General features: G+C 35.4%; 2 protein-coding genes across 2 annotated transcripts in view; one reads left to right on the top strand and one right to left on the bottom strand.

Moving 5' to 3' along the window:
* Window positions 1–19,706, bottom strand: part of l(2)gl (LLGL domain-containing protein l(2)gl) — a 132,131-nt gene that overhangs the window by 50,357 nt on the left and 62,068 nt on the right.
* Window positions 13,616–19,581, top strand: LOC141428483 (uncharacterized). Its single transcript, XM_074088475.1, has 4 exons — window positions 13,616–13,655; window positions 14,813–15,201; window positions 15,309–15,456; window positions 15,923–19,581. The coding sequence occupies exons 1-4, from the start codon at window positions 13,616–13,618 to the stop codon at window positions 16,396–16,398; spliced, it is 1,053 nt and encodes a 350-aa protein (XP_073944576.1). The 3' UTR covers window positions 16,399–19,581.

Here is a 19,706-nt window from a genome sequence, read left to right as displayed (position 1 = left end):
AACATAGTGACATTGGTTTAGTTATAATAACTTGGTGCAGCACCTGCCAATTAAAGTAAGATGAAGATGACCATTTAAGATGAAGGCTTTCGAAACATATCCGACACAAGTCTTACGAACAACATGTACCTACACTGAAAAAAATAATTTCTACCGTTCAAACAGTAAACGGATTCACATTAAAAGTAACTGTTTTGTACATTACCAACAACCGTTTCAAAAACAGTTAAATACAAAACAGTAAAATTAACTGATGGAACATTTGAAATTAATGAAAAAACGTTAAAATTAAACGATGGTAATCATTAAATTTATATCAGTAACTTTTAATGTTTAGAACAGTATCACTTAATGATCAAAAACAGTAAATTTAACGGAGAACACAGTAAAGCTAACTGATCATGATTTCGCAATAATGCCTGTGTTGTAACAGTAAATTTTAATGACTTGACCGTTATCACTTAATGATCAAAACAGTAAATTCAACGGAGAACACAGTAAAGCTGACTGATCATTATTTCGCAAAAATTACTGTATTGTAACAGTGAATTTTAATGACTTGACCGTTATCACTTAATGATCAAAGCAGTAAATTCAACGGAGAACACAGTAAAGCTAACTGATCATGATTTCGCAATAATGCCTGTGTTGTAACAGTAAATTTTAATGACTTGACCGTTATCACTTAATGATCAAAACAGTAAATTCAACGGAGAACACAGTAAAGCTGACTGATCATTATTTCGCAAAAATTACTGTATTGTAACAGTGAATTTTAATGACTTGACCGTTATCACTTAATGATCAAAACAGTAAATTTAACGGAGAACACAGTAAAGCTAACTGATCATGATTTTGCAAAAATGTCTGTGTTGTTACAGTATATTTTAATGTATTGAACGTTATCTCTTAATGATCGAAACGGTACATTATAATGTCTGGAACGTTGTATCTTAATGATCAAAACAGTAAATTATAATGTCTTGGACATTATCACTTGCTGATCAAAACATTAAATCATAATGTCTTGGACATTATCACTTAATGATCAAAGCAGTTGATTTAACGGAGGACACAGTAAAGCTGACTGATCATAATTTTGCAAAAAATTATGTTGTAACAGTAAATTATAATGTCTTGGTCATTATCTCTTAATGATCGAAACAGTAAATTATAATGTCTTGGACATTATCACTTAATGATCAAAGCAGTTAACTTAACGGACAACACAGTAAAGCTAAATGATCATGATTCAGCAAAAATATCTGTTGTAACAGTAAATTATAATGTCTTGGACATTATCACTTAATGATCGAAGCAGTAAATTTAACGGAGGACACAGTAAAGCTGACTGATCATAATTTTGCAAAAATGTCTGTTGTAACAGTGAATTATAATGTCTTGGTCATTATCTCTTAATGATCAAAGCAGTAAACTTAACGGACAACACAGTAAAGCTAACTGATCAGGATTCAGCAAAAATATCTGTTGTAACAGTAGATTATAATGTCTTGAACGTTATATCTTATTGATCAAAACAGTAAATTATAATGTCTTGGACATTATCTCTTAATGATAGAAACGGTAGATTATAATGTCTTGAACGTTATATCTTATTGATCAAAACAGTAAATTATAATGTCTTGGACATTATCACTTGCTGATCAAAATAGTAAATTATAATGTCTTGGACATTATCACTTAATGATCGAAGCAGTAAATTTAACGGAGGACACAGTAAAGCTGACTGATCATAATTTTGCAAAAATGTCTGTTGTAACAGTGAATTATAATGTCTTGGTCATTATCTCTTAATGATCAAAGCAGTAAACTTAACGGACAACACAGTAAAGCTAACTGATCAGGATTCAGCAAAAATATCTGTTGTAACAGTAGATTATAATGTCTTGAACGTTATATCTTATTGATCAAAACAGTAAATTATAATGTCTTGGACATTATCTCTTAATGAAAGAAACGGTAGATTATAATGTCTTGAACGTTATATCTTATTGATCAAAACAGTAAATTATAATGTCTTGGTCATTATCTCTTAATGATCGAAACAGTAAATTATAATGTCTTGGACATTATCACTCAATGATCAAAGCAGTTAACTTAACGGACAACACAGTAAAGCTAAATGATCATGATTCAGCAAAAATATCTGTTGTAACAGTAAATTATAATGTCTTGGACATTATCACTTAATGATCGAAGCAGTAAATTTAACGGAGGACACAGTAAAGTTGACTGACCATAATTTTGCAAAAATGTCTGTTGTAACAGTAAATTATAATGTCTTGGTCATTATCTCTTAATGATCAAAGCAGTAAACTTAACGGACAACACAGTAAAGCTAACTGATCAGGATTCAGCAAAAATATCTGTTGTAACAGTAGATTATAATGTCTTGAACGTTATATCTTATTGATCAAAACAGTAAATTATAATGTCTTGGACATTATCTCTTAATGAAAGAAACGGTAGATTTTAATGTCTTGAACGTTATATCTTATTGATCAAAACAGTAAATTATAATGTCTTGGACATTATCACTTGCTGATCAAAATAGTAAATTATAATGTCTTGGACATTATCACTTAATGATCAAAGCAGTTGATTTAACGGAGGACACAGTAAAGCTGACTGATCATAATTTTGCAAAAAATTATGTTGTAACAGTAAATTATAATGTCTTGATCATTATCTCTTAATGATCGAAATAGTAAATTATAATGTCTTGGACATTATCACTCAATGATCAAAGCAGTTAACTTAAAGGACAACACAGTAAAGCTAAATGATCATGATTCAGCAAAAATATCTGTTGTAACAGTAAATTATAATGTCTTGGACATTATCACTTAATGATCGAAGCAGTAAATTTAACGGAGGACACAGTAAAGTTGACTGACCATAATTTTGCAAAAATGTCTGTTGTAACAGTAAATTATAATGTCTTGGTCATTATCTCTTAATGATCAAAGCAGTAAACTTAACGGACAACACAGTAAAGCTAACTGATCAGGATTCAGCAAAAATATCTGTTGTAACAGTAGATTATAATGTCTTGAACGTTATATCTTATTGATCAAAACAGTAAATTATAATGTCTTGGACATTATCACTTGCTGATCAAAATAGTAAATTATAATGTCTTGGACATTATCACTTAATGATCAAAGCAGTTGATTTAACGGAGGACACAGTAAAGCTGACTGATCATAATTTTGCAAAAAATTATGTTGTAACAGTAAATTATAATGTCTTGGTCATTATCTCTTAATGATCGAAACAGTAAATTATAATGTCTTGGACATTATCACTCAATGATCAAAGCAGTTAACTTAACGGACAACACAGTAAAGCTAAATGATCATGATTCAGCAAAAATATCTGTTGTAACAGTAAATTATAATGTCTTGGACATTATCACTTAATGATCGAAGCAGTAAATTTAACGGAGGACACAGTAAAGTTGACTGACCATAATTTTGCAAAAATGTCTGTTGTAACAGTAAATTATAATGTCTTGGTCATTATCTCTTAATGATCAAAGCAGTAAACTTAACGGACAACACAGTAAAGCTAACTGATCAGGATTCAGCAAAAATATCTGTTGTAACAGTAGATTATAATGTCTTGAACGTTATATCTTATTGATCAAAACAGTAAATTATAATGTCTTGGACATTATCTCTTAATGATAGAAACGGTAGATTATAATGTCTTGAACTTTATATCTTATTGATCAAAACAGTAAATTATAATGTCTTGGACATTATCACTTGCTGATCAAAATAGTAAATTATAATGTCTTGGACATTATCACTTAATGATCAAAGCAGTTGATTTAACGGAGGACACAGTAAAGCTGACTGATCATAATTTTGCAAAAAATTATGTTGTAACAGTAAATTATAATGTCTTGGTCATTATCTCTTAATGATCGAAACAGTAAATTATAATGTCTTGGACATTATCACTCAATGATCAAAGCAGTTAACTTAACGGACAACACAGTAAAGCTAAATGATCATGATTCAGCAAAAATATCTGTTGTAACAGTAAATTATAATGTCTTGGACATTATCACTTAATGATCGAAGCAGTAAATTTAACGGAGGACACAGTAAAGCTGACTGATCATAATTTTGCAAAAATGTCTGTTGTAACAGTGAATTATAATGTCTTGGTCATTATCTCTTAATGATCAAAGCAGTAAACTTAACGGACAACACAGTAAAGCTAACTGATCAGGATTCAGCAAAAATATCTGTTGTAACAGTAGATTATAATGTCTTGAACGTTATATCTTATTGATCAAAACAGTAAATTATAATGTCTTGGACATTATCTCTTAATGATAGAAACGGTATATTATAATGTCTTGAACGTTCCCACTAAGCACAAACCTTACCGAAACATCGCTGCAATGTTGATCTAGCTCACATTATCAACGTTGCCCACGAACCTTGCCAGAAAGTTGCCAAAACATACATTATCAAGGAGTTTGAATGCCACATATGCAATGTTGCCGCATCTTGCAGCAACCTTGCAATTAAAATGTTACAAAATAAATGTTGCCTAAAAGTGCCATAACAAACTTACTGTAAGTTATTTTTATAACGTTATTGTAACTTTGCATGCTTAACAATTTGAAAGTTGCAAACGCGATCTTACTGCAATGTTTCAAGCGTAACGTTATAATAAAAACGTTTTTGTAACGTTACACATCATAGTTACCTTAGTATATATGTGCAACTTTGCTACAAGGTTAGTTTTACTACATTACTTCTGTTAAGTTGTCTAAAGCTTTAAAATTAAACATTTTAAACGTTACAACGGTAAGTTCCTGCAGCTTACAATTCTGTCGTTAAATCAACGTTGCCAAGGAAACTTCCAAGTAAGCTACCACAACTTAAAATTGTAACGTTTTTGAACATTACTTGAGCAATGTTTTTGCAAAGTAGCGTGACAAATGTACCTATAAGTTACTTGCGCAATATTGTTATAACTTTGCATGTTAAATATTTTGAAAGTTCCAACCGCAATCATGCAGCAACCTTTGACATATAATGTTATATTATTAAGTTACAGTAACCTACCGCCAAATAGTTAGTGAAATTTACATGTGCAACTTTGCTGCAAAGTTGGTTTTATTACATTATTCATGTTAGGTTGCCCTAAGCTTTAAATTGCAACATTTTAAAACGTTACAACGATGATGTTCCTGCAACGTTAAATTCTGGCGTTTAATGTACGGTGCCAAAAAAACTTCCACGTAAGCTACCACAACTTAAAATTGCAACGTTTTCGAACATTACTTGAGCAATGTTTTTGCAAAGTAACGTGACAAATGTACCTATAAGTTACTTGCGCAATATTATTGTAACTGCATATTAAATATTTTGAAAGTTCCAACCGCAATCATGCAGCAACCTTTGAAATATAATGTTATATTTAAAAGTTACAGTAACCTACCGCCAAATGGTTACTGAAATTTACATATGCAACTTTGCTGCAAAGTTAGTTTTGTTACATTATTCATGTTAAGTTGCCCTAAGCTTTAAATTGAAACATTTAAAAACATTATAACGATGATGTTCCTGCAACGTTAAATTCTGGCGTTTAATGTACGTTGTCAAAAAACTTCCACGTAAGCTACCACAGCTTGATTTTTTATGTTTTCAGACATGCATGACTTGTGCATTGTTATAGAAAAGTAGCGTGATTAATGTACCTATAAGTTACTTGTGTAATATTGTTGTAACATTGCTCGTTTAATATTTTGAAACTTACAACCGCAATCATACAGCAACGTTTTAAATACTTACCTGTTTTAAAAAAATCATTTCACAACCTGTTTTAAAAAAACCTTTTTTTTTTAAAACCTGTTTAAAAAAAATCATTTTACAACCACCACTCACTCAGGACAGGACAAGACTCAGGTCTTGACATACTGAACAGAAAGGTTGAATACGCTATTTTTCTCTTAGGCCATTTTAAACCTACTCAACAATGAATAAGGTTGAAAATTCTACATATATACATGAAATGTACTTCTAAACTTTTCGTAAGTAACTGGTTGGCGATTTCGGGAACAAAAAGCAGGACAAAAGTATTGTATAAGTAGATACAATTGCTATTGTATGTACCTAGGTCAAAGTCTAAGAACTTAGTCACTAAACTCGGCCGTCTAGACAGAGCAACGATGAGGTGCGGTGCGAGGGAGAGCGGCGTGGCCCTGCGGGCGCCCCGTGCAGTGCACTCGGACGTTCAGTGCGCGATGGTACTGGCTGCGAAGTGTCGCGTCGCAATTTTTCGTGAATATAATTTAATAATTGTGTTCCGATATAGGAGAGGCCAATTTATTATAAATGCGTTGTACATGTGAAGTATACGGCTGTATGTCAACGTCGTACAGCCGTAATGATGGACAATTGAGATTCCATAAATTACGTAAAATAAAATCCCCCGGTCTGTCCGTTAAGTGTATGTAATTACTACCTATTAAATTAAATCCGTCCAGCGGTTTGAGAGATATGCGGTAATAAAGAATATTACATACTTACATACAATATACGCGCGAAAAACAATACCTCTCCTTGCAGTCGAGTAAAAAAAATGTTCACGAGGAACTTTTAAACAATAAAGCGGATGCTACACAGTTGCCAACAAGCCTCCGACGGCGAGGCGCGGTGCGGGGCGGGGCGCGGCGCAGGCAGACCAGGGCTTTAAATACCGTTAAAAAGTGGTAACGTTACCAACTGTCAAACCGATTTAACGTTAAATGAAAATTAACGTTAAACGATTTACCGTTACTTATACAACTTTTTACCGGTAAAAAAACGTTATCAGCTATTCATTAAATTAACGTTAATTCAAAAGTATCGTTAAATCATTTTAACGGTATTTATATTACTATTTACCGGTAAGCTTGGGTAACGTTAAATTTTAGATTATCCTCATTTATCGAGCGAGTATGCACGCGCTAAATTGGCAACACCCGGTAGCATAGCAAAAATTACCGATAGTGTTACTTACTTCGGTATCGTTATAATAATGTGAATTGGGTAACGTTAACAAGCCCTACAATGTAAAGTAAATTTACCGGTAAAAATAACGGTAATTAGGTAACGTTAAATAATGTTAAGTTATCAATTAACGTTAAATTTTAATACCGGTACTAGGTATTTTAATGATTTTTACCGTTATTTAACGTTACTTATAGTGTGAATTTGGTAACGTTAACAAGCCCTGAGGCAGACTGTAAGCGATTGCTTGCTAGGCGGCACCTGTGGCGGCATTATCAAAAAGAAACAGAACGCCACCGCCGCGCGGCAATTCGCTTTTTAATTCCCGACGATCGCGACTCGGTATAAGTGTTAACTAAGGCATCGATATTAAGTAATAATATATCTACATACAAACTAAACAAAATTACGACTTCATCGTATTACTTCTTTTATTCATCATCATCATCATCATTATTACGACTTCACAAAAAATTTTAGAACCCCTTCTTCTGTTTCTAGAGTCCAATGTTATCCTGAATGGACTAAGTATAGGCAGTAATGAATGCAGGTACATAATTATACCCACATTAATTCACCTATACATACCTAGCTTATTATAGGAACGGTAACTTGCATATTACTTTTTTGTGACAACTCTGATACATTTCCAGTGTCTAGCCGATTGTCGGCATTTCGCGCTCAGTTTAGACTTTAGATACAAAACACAGATAGATAGCTATAACTACAACTATAGCTATAGCTATAACTATAGGCAGCTATAACTATCTGTGTTTTGTGCTTTAGACTTGGTCGCAATACATAGGTATAGCTGCATGTGATTTCTAGGAACATGTTACTACCAATGGATTAGGTATTAAAACTAGTTGCTAGTGTCGCTACACCCGAAATCGACGTTACATTGCGAATTATTTTCCTCTAAAAGTATAGGTACTAACTACTTTAAAATCAAGGGACTTAGTGTTACGTGCTACAACCAATCGAGGTTGTTACAAATGAAATCCATGTAGGTACTTACCTACATATTTTATTTTAACTTGTTAGCCTTAAAATTTAAGAGTTCCACTATCCAGCTCCTGGCTTTATCATTAAACCCTCGTTACTAAGCGTAACGTACCTACCTACCTAAGCGGTATGGGACTTGTCAAAACGAATCTAATGAGCCCAAAGTCGAAGGTTTAGTAAGTACTAGTAAGTAGCCGTTGAACAGTTCCACTATCCAGCTCCTGGCTCCATCATCAGATCAGCTCGATGGTACCATATTATTGCGTTGTCATCAGAACTACGCATAACTGCCAAGTTTTTCATTTCATAAAGACAAGCGGTAGCTAGGTAGGTATTCGCAATTTTTCGCGGCTTTGTAGGCGCGAAGCGCGGCGCTGGATGTTAAATAATTATGGATTAACCGATAGTTTCGGTTTCGGTTACGGATATTGGATTTTAAGGAAGTAAAAGTAAAATACAAATAGGAATAAATAAAATACTTACAATAAAAAATTACAAAAAAAAAACAATTTAATCCTATACCTACAAACTATAAGGCTTATTAAACACCTACTTGTATAATTTTGTATTTTTTATTGTATTTTGCACAATAAAGATTTTGCTTTCTAATAGGAATGTAGATGACTCTTAGATGACTTGACTTTAATTTTATTGTAATAGTTAATAAACAATAGATGCATAAGACGCCGGCCGTTCTGTCGGCTCGGCACTCGGCAGGGCAAAAAAAAAACCTGTCACAACATGTCGCATTTTGACTCCGCCCCTATCCGAAACTATCCGAAATTTTTATACTTAAATCGACAGGTTCGGACTTGTTTAGCCGGCGGCCGAGTAAGCACGGACGCGTGGTGGGGGGTGCTACTCACTACTAAACTACTAAAAAAATAGAATAAAATGGATTGACTCGACTAAATTACTTACTAATCTGCTCGACTAATTATTTGGTGTTCAGACACGTTTAGCTACTAAATTACTCGCTACTAGACTAAAATACTAGCCTAGTCCGAACATCATCCCCATCATCATCCCAGCCTATATACGTCCCACTGCTGGGCACAGGCCTCCTCTCAGGACAAGAGGGCTTGGGCCATAGTTCCCACGCGGGCCCAGTGCGGATTGGGAACTTCACACGCACCATTGAATTGCTTCGCAGGTTTGTGCAGGTTTCCTCACGATGTTTTCCTTCACCGCAAAGCTCGTGGTAAATTTCAAATGTAAGTCCGAACAAGCCTTATCGGATTCGGTTACGGTTACGGATAGTTTTTTATTTCGGATATCCGATAGTTCCGGTTACGGATACGGAGCTTCATAACATCCCAGAGACCCTACTAACTACGAAGTGCATTCATTCCATCCCTCCTGCTGGGTCGTGCTGTCACCGACTTCAAGCTAGTACGTACCTAGAAAAATATTTTTTAAGGATTTTGTAGTCGGTTCCATTTTTATTTTTTATTTTTTTTATTTTTTGGAGCCGGTTTTACTTTTTTGTTAAAAAATTTATTTATTTCTCACTTTTTAGTGATTCGTAGCTAAAGTACATCTCACAACGATTCTATTAAGCCCAAACACGACTTAGTTGCTTTTTTTTATAACAGAGTTCCGTTGCCTACCTTCTGGCTTCAGCATCATATATCAGTTCGAAAGAATCATTAACTTAAAGCTTCTTCTTAGTCGCTTATCTAGATATATTAATCATGATCGTTTATAGACGAGCGAGCATTACTTAGCTTTGATGAGTTCCATTGGTCATCACGGTCTTCTTCATCAGGTCCAGGTTACCAAATGATACTTTCTGAATGTAAATGCTCATCTTAATGCTAATAATGGCAAAATCGCCATAGGTGTGCCTATCAAATTTGAGGTTTGCACTCGATTTCCCTAGGATCCCATCATCAGATCTTGACTTGGTGACAATAAGACCACCTCAGAAAAATACTTATTCGATTAAAAAAAAAATTTTGAAAATCGGTCCACAATTGACTGAGTAATCGACGAACATACATAAAAAAAATACTAACATCGGAACATAGAACCTCCTCCTTTTTTGAAGTCGGTTAAAAATCCTTAACAGTGTCCGGCTTTATAGGCCGTTACGGGAACATGGAAATAACTCTGTAAATGTAAACTAACAAAACATAAGTTTTTTTTGTAGTCGTAATCTGTTAGAGTTAATTCATTGAGTACTAAATGAGCATCTCTAGTCTAATGGTTTTTTTCTCGATCTCTTGTTTTTTGGACGTAATATCTCCGAATTTCTAATTCGAATTTGATCTGGCAAGCCGGCCCGGATAATACCGGGTTGGAAATACCGACCCTGTTTTTCGTGTACACGCCCATAGAAGCTCCTGTCAGTTTGTAAGGACGTGTACACAAAAAACAGGGCCGGTATTTCCATGTCGGTGTTATCCGGGCCGGGAAAGAGTGTCACCCGCGTCCGCGTGCGTCGTCGCCCGCCCGCCGAGCCCAAGCCAAGCCAAGCCAGAAGCCAGCCAGCAGCCATTTTGATTTGATTACCGACCGTGTTTGCGTGCGTGCGTATGGCGTACGCCTATCTAATAGAAGTGTAAAGAAAAGAAGATCAAAATAATGGAGAAACCAGAAAGAGATGTAAGTTAAATTATTACTAAATGCTTATTATTAACGACATCGATATGGCTTTATGCCTGCCTAGTTGAATTGAAAATAGTGTTTTGAACATGCAAGCTATAGATTTGACAATAGATCATATATACCTTGTAACGTTGATATTCCCATGCTACAGTTATGTCCTGTTGTTTATTTTATTAGCATGTTTTATTTGGGTGTTTTAGTTGTATCGATCAATCATGTACCGGCAGTTTAGAGTAATTTGAATTAAACATTCTAACCTCAAAATGCACCTTTTTCACTATAACTACTATTTTAAAAGCACCTCGAGATAGCATATTAAACTACAGGAATTGCTTTTTTACGATAAAATGTTTTAGCAAAACAAAAGTTCATTTTGAGGTAAGAATGTTGTTACCGAATAGAACTTTTGTGTTCATCCTCGTTATCACCTCGACTTTGTCAGAGCAATTTAGTAATTGGGGTTTTTCAAATTTTATGGTATAGAAGTTTTAGTAGTTCTGAATAAACAAGTCACAGAAATTAAAAAAAGTGACGAAATACTAACAAAATGGCTGAAGTTCAAAAATTATATTTCGCTAGGTTGTGTATGGAAATCATATTACCTAGTTTGCGTCTCACTCTTGTGTTGATACAAGCTTTTATTTTTAATTTATTTTTAACCTAAGTACTTCAATTAAGTAAATTCAGGTTTTTTTATGTAATAATATGAAACTGCTGCGTTTATTAACATGTTGGCTGCCATGAGCATCAACCGTGGCACCAGTGGAATCAAAATATTGTAAAGTTAAAATTAAATGCAACCACATAAATAAATAATTTCATCTCAATATTAATTTCACCTACACAGATATTTGGTTGAAACTGTTTTGTAGTAGAGAAGTTCATATTACAGTGGTAATACTTCAGGTTTTAACAACATTTGGATACTATTAATCTCATAATGTGCGTACCTATATACTATTAATAAATTATTTTTGATATGCACATAGAAATATTGACAATAAATAACTGCAGAAGGTGACACCGGAGCGTAGGAGATCATGTTTGATCATGTGATTAAAATAGAAGACAGAATGATGCAGCTAGATTTTATTTTATTTATTTATTCATTTATTCATAATAAAGACTTACAGTATACACCAAAGCGTCTCTATTACTAGATGTTTTAATTGATGATATGGTCGAACCTTTTATAATTAATATGGATGAGTATGAACTAAATTGTTTGAAATTGAATCTTTATGTTGTTTTCAGATGCCATATTCTGTTATTATATTCTCCAATGAGAATAATGAATATGTAAGCGTCTGTCCAAGAAACTGGATAAATGATAAAGCCATAAATTGTAATGTATGTAGGTACAGTCGAGTTCATAAACTTGTAAGCAAAAATTTGATCAAAAATATCTGAACACGCTTCTACGCCGTTAATAATAGAGTCGTGGTCAGATATTTTTGATCAACTTTTCGCTCACAAGTTTATAACTCGACTATATGTACATATTATTATGTTGTCTGGGTGGAATTTTGGAAGCTTAATTTGACCCACTTCCATTGGTCGGATTGTCTTGAAATTTAGCATGCATATGTAAATCTGGTGACAATACAATAATCTGGCAGTGACATCCTGGTGGTCCGGCCAGGATTGTCTCCACATCACGGCATTCTTCAACGGTTAATGGCAACAACTTCAAACTTGGTATAGATATGTAGATTGGATGACAACGCAAGTACAGTCAACAGAAAGTACAATAAGCAAAAAAAGCTTGTATAAAAATGATTTTTTTATGATTAGGTTACTTTACTCTTATTTATCTAGTGGTTAAGGAGAAGGCACATCATAAATTGTGATTCATAATGCATGTGTTAATTAACAATTTTAAGTAGGTGTTCTGATATGTAACCTTAATAATTTGGTTTGATTGCAACATGTTTCTTGTGATCTTTTTTTATAGTACATTGTCTTAAGGGCGCTAAATAAGGAATTACGAACGAAAGTCTATTAGATTTAATGAGTCGATGTTCGTAATTCTAGTAGTGCCCGTGCGACATACAATGTTTTTCATCACATTTGCGAGTAAAATTGTATATTTGTAAATGAAAAACTAATATTTTTTCAAAAATTGCCGATACCGCTGGCTGCGCTCTTGGCAGCGCTCTGCAGCATGTGCATGGCGTGCGTGTGCAGCGCGCGCACGGAGCAGCAGCACGCCATGCAGTAACAAACTCATTTACCGACCTTGGGCTTCATGACATGAAAATTAGTACGGGCAATGACTCATTTACCGATCACGGGTTTCATGACAAGCACATTAAGTTCAAGGGTTTTATTAGGGGGGTTGCAACCAAGGTAGCCTGCATGTTACGACACTGTTTACGAGCAAGTGTGATGAAAAATATTTTTTATTTTGTTATGTTATTCTAGTGATCTTAATTGTGCATGCATGTGCAAATTAACTGGTGCCGTTAATAATGTGTTCTTAAGATAAGATAATGTTTTTTCTCAAACATACTCAGAAATACTCGCATTATTTCGAAAAAATAAACCGCGAAGTTTAAATACTGTTATAAACCGCTGAACCGAATTAGATGAAATTTGGTATGGAGATAGTTTGAGATCCTGGAATGAGCATAGGATAGTTTTTATCCCGGAAAATTGCATAGTTAGCCGCGGCAGACGGAATTTTGATGTTTAATTTCCCGACAATGTTTGAGAAAAGCATTAAATACCTAAGCGTTAAAAGAGATTGCCAGCCTCGTATCCCTTTATCTACTTGGCCGGCAATCCCTAATTTCCCGGCCTCTGCAATAATGTACTATTTTTGGTTGTTAGCTAACTTGAAGGAAGCATTTGCTGTGGAAAAACCTAGGCAGGCGGCGTCATCTTCGTCAGACAAAAGAAAAATTACCAAAAACAAAAAGTATCGAGATGATTCATTATCTTCACCTCCATCACTCCCTATGAAACCAATTGAAGAGGAATTGATCGAAATACATGCAGGTAATGCTATTTTCAATAATTTGGTAACAAAGTGGTTGATATTAATAAACCAGAACTTATGGCATTACATTACAGCACTAACAATTATTCGTTTTTTTTAGATACAATAACATCTGAAAGCAGTATGGAGTGTGGAAGACCTGACACTAAATGACATCAGTAAGGATGAAGACAGTGACATGGAAAATAAGATATGATCTGGAAACAGCACAACTGATAGCGTAATTCAGGATAAGAAAAAATTAGTCAGTGAAAATAACATAATCAAACCCGGTCAAAATCTCTGTAAGCTGTTATAAATTCTGCAAATTTTTTCATTGTTATTATGGATTGTGTGAATCATAAGTGAAAAGAAACACATTTTACAAGATTTTATTTAACTTGCAATGTGTGTATGCTATGTATGTACGGGTCAGTAGTCGAGTTGACTTCGAATTTGGCATACAAATATTACTAATGTAAATCTGGCGACAATACAATAATCAGGGAGTGACATCTTGGTGGTCCGGCCAGGATCGTCTCCGCAGGACAACTCCTCAATGGTTAATGGAATCGACTTGAAATTTGGTATGGGAATGTAGTTTAGTTGACAATGCAAGTACAGACAGCAAAAAGTACTTACTGTCAGCAAAAATAAAAGCTTCTAAAAGTAAAAATGACATACTGTACTTGCATTGTCAATTAAACTAAATTGCCATACCAAATTTCAAATAGATTCCATTAACCGTTGAGGAATTCCGTCCTGTGAAGACTTGATGACATAATAATAATGTATTATGCTGGATTTTGTTGTTTTGCATTGTGCTGTAAGAATACTAATCAGCCCTCGTCTTTGCTCAACTCATAATTCTTTTGCCAAGGAATTACTGTACTTTGTATAAAATTACCCCTGTACCCTGTGTACTCAGTTAAGCGGTTAAACTTAAGAATATACTTACTTTAGTGACAGTAAAGCCCACAACCATATCGGAATATTTTTTGCTTAATTGTTAATAGTAAATCATAAATTTTGAAATAAAAATAAGTATCTAATATATATATCGATTCACCGCCCATGATATACAAAGTAGTTACTATCAGAAACACTATGTTAAGTTGAAAATTTATTATTACTAAATCATGGCTTTTTTATAAATGTTGGTATGTTTTTTTTTCAGAACGGGTATTTCCTTTAGAAAGGTTAGAAAGTTATTACACTAAACCAAAAGTGGGGTTACATCGAGCTCACGGTCGACTGTTCGACGGAGTTTCGAACTTAAAAGCCAAGTACCGAAAACACGGAGTGTACGAACCGCGAGCACGACGTTCTCTACAGAAGTCGCCAACGGCCGCATCATCGTCGGCACCTTCTACAAGCAACCTCCCCATCACGCCAGAGGAAGAGGAAACCCTCGAGTGGTTACGTTGCTCTACTGATGATTTTGGATTGTGCAATGAAAAGTGGCAGAGAACCAACGAGCAACGGAAGCAACGTGTGCACTCAAATGAGAAACTGTCGTATCTCCAGGAATTTCCCTGTTTGAAGCGCTCTTGGGGGCACGCGCTGGTAAGTAATTTGCTGTTGGAGTGTTGATGTGTTTTACTGATTGAAACCTTAACCGATATTCCGTAAATTTTCAAGGTTTTCTAACTAATTTAATCTCTTTATTTAAGCTTACTGCTGACTTCGATCGCTGGTATCCTGACAATGAACATTCATTGGATGATAAATTACCGCTACTGAAGAGCAAACTACTCGGTATATCTACAGGCTCATCAACACGATCACCGTTTGTAGAAGAATTGAAGCAACTTGCACAAGGTTAGTTATGTCTTAGGGCCCGGCCACATGTCCACGTCACGGCACCGTAAACGTGCAACGGCACGTTGCACGACGCGCACCGCAAAAATCAACGTTGGAAATTTACGACGCCGCGCGCGCCGCGTAAACTCTACATATGAGGCACTGTTGCGAGGTGCATATGTCGAAAAGTCATTATATTATATAATGTAATGACTTGTCGACATATGCACTTCATCATTGTTTAGTGTAGGTAATTATATAATTGCCTACACTAAATAATAAATTAACACTAACACTAGTAATAAGTAAAACCTAACCTATATAATGTACGAGTCTTATGATACTCGAATTAAATGTTTTCTATTCTATTCTATTAAGTGCTTAAGTAAGTGGAAAACGAAAGCGTCCGATAATAAAAAATATTAGTAATTACTACACTACTTTTCTTTATTTTACACTAATTTTCTTTATTGTTGCTTGACAGATCAAAATTCCGAGACTAGCAACCTGGCCCTATTGCTACTTCTACCGCACATGGTTGGCCCGGTGCACTTAAAGCGGAAAAGAATATCAGCGGCAGAAGTGCGCCAAAGCTTTATTTCACACATTGAAGAACCAACGAAGATCCTTGAAGAGCGGCAGAAGCGACAGGCCAGGTATCAGACTATGGGATTAACTGTTCAACCATATATGATAGTTGCAGGTCCTCTGAAAAAAATAATAGCACATCACATTGTTGTTGACGACATAATCTACGATTTGCCAACCATCTCGAAAACTGTTGATACATGTTTCAAGATAATATGGGCTCTTAATTTGGAGTATCCTAGTGAATGTTTACCTGTCTGGCAATTCTTAGAAAGAGCAATTTACAAGTTTCCGGCAAATACAATTTCAAAAACCAAACTTTCCGGGTCTGTTCAAAGTTTACTGAATGATTGTGGTCTATTACCTAACTGAGTAAACAAACATGGTTACCTGTTTTATTTGTAACACTATTGTCGTAGACGTACGAGCACTTAAAATCCATTTCCAACTTTTTCATGAGAACCACAAGTTTGAACAATATCGCTGTGTAGAAGACAATTGTTCCAGGTCGTATCATCTGTTTAATTCCTTTCGTAGACACTATTTTCGAGAGCATTCCAATCAAGTTAGTGCTTTAACTGAAGAATATCCTTCTGTGTCTGATCAGGACGTTTTAGTCGAGACTAACTGTTCACCGTCTCAAGAACTAGTTAGTCAGTCTGATCTTACCAGGAATGATTATTTACCTTCTGCAGAACCTTTAAACCAGACTAATACTATGCCTGCAGGTGTTGTAACACCAGAAGTAACTTTAACTGAAGATTCACCTCGCCTTTCTCTAGAGATGGCACTAGCTTCGCTAATAGCGTCCTTGTATGGGTCTGCGAATTTGCCAAGGAATATTGTCCAAATAATTATGAACTCACTTCTAAGCGTTTTCTCAGTTTCGTTGGTTCCATTGATAGGTGACCTCTTTCAGAATATGGTTCATAATGGTAAAATTTCTTGTAATAGTTCAGTTGCAGAAGTGCTAGGAATAATATCTACTGCAATTTCTTCGTCTTTAAATCCATTTTCAACAGAGTATCGTAGATTTCAATACTTTCAGGTACGCCGCACTTATATTCCACCTAAAAAAATAGAGGTGGGTGAACGCCGCGAGTCAAATACTTTGAGAGGCAGGCAGGTTATTTCATCGGTTACTTGCGTTATGCAGTTTATTCCATTAAGAGAAGTCTTACATGCTTTTTTTTCCCTCGAAACTGTTTTGATTGATACATTGCAATACATGGCGGATCTTTACAAAGATGTTAACGTTATTCGAAACTTTATTCAGGGGCGTTATTGGCAATCAAAAAAAAGAACTCACATGGGTAAACATGTAATACCGTTGTTTTTATTTTTTGACGACTATGAGACTTCAAATGCTTTAGGAAGTCACTCCGGGATTCATAAATTAGGTGCCGTATATGTTTCAGTCCCATGTCTACCTCCTTGGCGTTGTAGTGTTCTATCTCATATTTTTTTAACGTTGCTGTTCCATTCATCTGACAGATTAAAATTCGGCAATAAAGTAATATTCCAGCCTGTAATAAATGAACTTAATTATCTGAGCTCCATTGGCATCCCATTTGTCGTACCAAACTTTGATGGAGTTGTATATTTTGAACTGGCTTTAATTATCGGTGACAATTTAGGCATCCATTCCATTACCGGTTTTGTGGAAAGCTTCTCTGCCAATTTCCCATGTAGAATTTGCCGCGTAAAAAAAGATGTAATGAAAGTTCAAACATATGCCGATGAGGCTCTCCTAAGATGTGATACTGATTATGAAGCTGACGTTTTAGAAGGCATTCCTGCCAATTCTGGTGTTAAGGAAAAGTGTGTTTGGATAATGGTGAACGGCTTCAGATTATTCGAACAAGTTGGAGTAGATATTATGCATGATATTCTCGAAGGTTATTCCGGAATTGTTCACCCAGTGGTTTTTCTCGATCTTGATTCAGTACTGTTCGACTTACTTATACCTCGACTCATGTTACATACTGCTGCATGCTGCTGCTGCATACTTACCTTCCCCGACGCACTCCCTGCATTCCTTCCCTGTCCATACTAACAACGTTAACAATCTCCCATCCCCGCTTATTAACGCTTTTACCCCTTATAACACTCAGTACTTACCTTCCCCGACGCACTCCCTGCATTCCTTCCCTGTCCATACTAACAACGTTAATAATCTCCCATCCCCGCTTATTAACGCTTTTACCCCTTACAGTACTTACCTTCCACGACGCACTCCCTGCATTCCTTCTCTGTCCATACTAACAACGTTAACAACCTCCCATCCCCGCTTATTAACGCTTTTACCCCTATTAACACGCAGTATTTACCCTTCCTGACGCATTCCCCGCATTCCTTCCCTGTCCACACTAACAACGTTAACAACCTCCCGTCCCAGCTTATTAACGCTTTTACCCCTATTAACACGCAGTACTTACCCTTCCTGACGCATCCCAGCATTTCCAGCCTTTACCCTCACATACAAAAAATTCATAAAGATAGCAGCAGCCAAAGCAGCGGAAATGACAGTTTTGTTACACATGTCTTTATTTATATTAAATATCCATCAAACCTCTTTTAGCTAAAGTGCCGTTAAAATTCGTTTGTCTTTATCTGTCACTTTGACATTCGTATTTGTGAGAAAGGGACCAATCACATTTTAGTTAACAGAAGTGAGTTTTATTAATAAGGCGGATAATGGGCTCCTAATCCAGGTACAGTCAGCATCATAAACATTCCTGCACTTTATTGTTGTATGTGTAGACATGTCATCATAAAATTAAAGATTTTGTTTTTCATTACGTCAGCTCTTTTTACGATTGAAAAGACCACTTGAGATGAGGAAAACTATAATCGTGTTTATGAAGCTGTACAGGTAGCTTTATATGCTTTTGAGGCCCTATCGTTGGAACCAAGTTTAATTTCCGATGTGGTACATAATTGTTCATAATGGGTACATTTTTAACACTAACGATGGTGTGTACTTAGAAACCATCGTTAGTGTCTTCTTTTTTTACCAAAGCTTCAACGCCGGTGACCTGCCTTTTTTTTTACATATAGACTCCTGTCTATAATCCATACCATGGTGTAGAGTCTGACACCTCTGATACCGAAAGGTGAGGAGGCTATGTCGAGCTCTACTCCAAAAGGCAGTAAAACCTGGACTCGCCAGGGAGCAATTTCTTACCGATTTCTAGCAGCATCAAGACGGGCCTAACTTGGCTCCGCACACTTTTGTATGTTATGTCTTTCTTAAAGGAAATACTATATTCTCGTGAAATTTGTTTTATGGCAGTTGCTCCAATACAACGCCCGCTATAGTTGAAAGCTTGTTAATGGCTTAGATATTCGTCACATTGTAGGTGCTATTATTTTTTTCTTTGCAATAAAAAAATCATTCCATAAAATAATTAACTATAATTGTAAAGGAATACTCTCAAGCGCGTTTGAACCGCCGTCACAACCATGGTCTCTTTATTTACGATATAATAAGGAACTACCGTGCAAATTTGATAACAAAATGTAAAAGGCTCTAGTTGAGATCTCCAAAATATCCGAAAAATGGCATGTCGAGTCTTTTTATGAAGTCATCATAAAAGAAAACCATAGTTCTGAAAGCGGTTCAAACGCTCATGAGTATCGCCCTAAACATATTTGGTATTTGTTTACCTGGTTGCTCT

This window comes from Choristoneura fumiferana, chromosome 6 (genome assembly GCF_025370935.1).
Source record: "Choristoneura fumiferana chromosome 6, NRCan_CFum_1, whole genome shotgun sequence".
NCBI lineage: Eukaryota > Metazoa > Arthropoda > Insecta > Lepidoptera > Tortricidae > Choristoneura > Choristoneura fumiferana.
The sequence above is the reverse complement of the archived record's forward strand: the minus strand, read 5'-3'. Positions and strand labels throughout refer to the sequence as shown.

Excerpts from the sequence above, each read along its gene's own strand:
- LOC141428483 (XM_074088475.1), top strand. The coding sequence starts at position 13,616 with ATGAAACCAATTGAAGAGGAATTGATCGAAATACATGCAG. Across the intron at positions 13,656-14,812 it reads ATTGATCGAAATACATGCAG|AACGGGTATTTCCTTTAGAA; the intron begins GTAATGCTATTT and ends TTTTTTTTTCAG. Across the intron at positions 15,457-15,922 it reads ATTGAAGCAACTTGCACAAG|ATCAAAATTCCGAGACTAGC; the intron begins GTTAGTTATGTC and ends GTTGCTTGACAG.